Source organism: Papaver somniferum, chromosome 7, assembly GCF_003573695.1.
Source record: "Papaver somniferum cultivar HN1 chromosome 7, ASM357369v1, whole genome shotgun sequence".
NCBI lineage: Eukaryota > Viridiplantae > Streptophyta > Magnoliopsida > Ranunculales > Papaveraceae > Papaver > Papaver somniferum.
The window spans coordinates 209,746,228-209,747,565 of NC_039364.1; the positions used below are offsets into that span (position 1 = coordinate 209,746,228).

Here is a 1,338-nt window from a genome sequence, read left to right on the forward strand (position 1 = left end):
TATTTAAAAGCGAACAATTATTTATGATGAAATATTATTAAGTTTTCATTATTCAATGATTAATGTTCGCATGGTGGAAGTGTTCATGATTTTATGAAAACCTGAGTTTGGATCGTCTTTTGTAGATTCGAAGAAGCGAGCAAGTTTTGAAGTGTTAACTCCTTTATCACAATAGCTACTGTTAGTGGAATCGTAAACAGGTAAGAGTTAAGAATTACCATTTTATTGTGAATTTGACATCGGCATATCCATGATTCTGTGTTACTGGTTCCAGATAATGGTGACTTCCAGCAGTGATTATTCTTTTAGCTCTTCTGAGGAGGATTCCAAAAACCCTGTGGCTAAAGCACGTGCCAATACGGATCATGCTAAGAACATAATAAATAACATGTCCCTCAATGAGATAAAAGATGCTCGTGATGAGCTCTTGAAGAGGAAAGCCAGGGAGGAGATAATTGTTGAGTATCGAGAGAAGAGACGTAGAATTCAGCGGAAAACACTAGAAGCTGAGGAGAGACTCCGATCCCGTCCTGATGGTGTAGCCTCAGACTCTGATGCTGAAGAAGAGGAACCTGTATGGGAGCCGATGGAACACAAAAGTAGTCCATATCCACCGCACAGGGAGATTGAGCGACATGTTAAGGCTGATCTCCAGGCTGAACGTGACGAAGAAGACTACTGGGACGCAATAAATGGTGATCTCGTCGAGGAAGAATTCTCTAGTTTAGACAGTGATTCTGCGAAAGAGTCTGAAGAGGATTCTTCGGAGAATGATGATGATGATGACGAATCAGATGACTCTGACGATTAGTCTTGCTCATAATGTTATTTGAACATTCGAATGTTTTTTTTTTAGTCTTCGTAGTAGACATCTCTTTGATTATTTGAACAACTTCACTTCAGGATTAGAATTTTCTTTTTGAATGAGAAACCCTTTTATTAATATTGATTCCTTCTGATTGAATCAAATGAAATGGACCAATGTTCATGTGCCAAAATCCATCATGATCCCCTTCGGCTCGCCCTGATGATTTCCATATGTGAAAAATACTAGGATATGCCGCAGCTGAGAAGACGCCTGACGTGCACATTGGCTATTTTCTGACCATGTCCAGCTTTGGTCATTGTTAGTCCCCAGTATGTTATTTTCCTCTGTGTCTCCAGCATTGATCTTGTTTGAAACTTAGGGTTTCAGTAAAACTCGTAACTGAATTGACTATTCGCAGAAGATAAGTTTTCACCATATCTAGTATATATCTTCAGGACTTTGAGTCTATCATCTATGCGAATATTTCTTCCATTTCTGAGTTAATTTCATCATACAGAGGAAATTTTAAT

General features: G+C 38.6%; 1 protein-coding gene across 1 annotated transcript; it reads left to right on the plus strand.

Annotated features, from left to right (window-relative positions):
* The first annotated feature begins 277 nt into the window (after positions 1 to 277).
* On the plus strand, positions 278 to 811 carry LOC113295880 (protein bfr2-like). The gene has a single exon (XM_026544215.1). It carries the CDS (start codon positions 278 to 280, stop codon positions 809 to 811), a length of 534 nt encoding a protein of 177 aa, XP_026400000.1.
* The last annotated feature ends 527 nt before the right edge of the window (positions 812 to 1,338 follow it).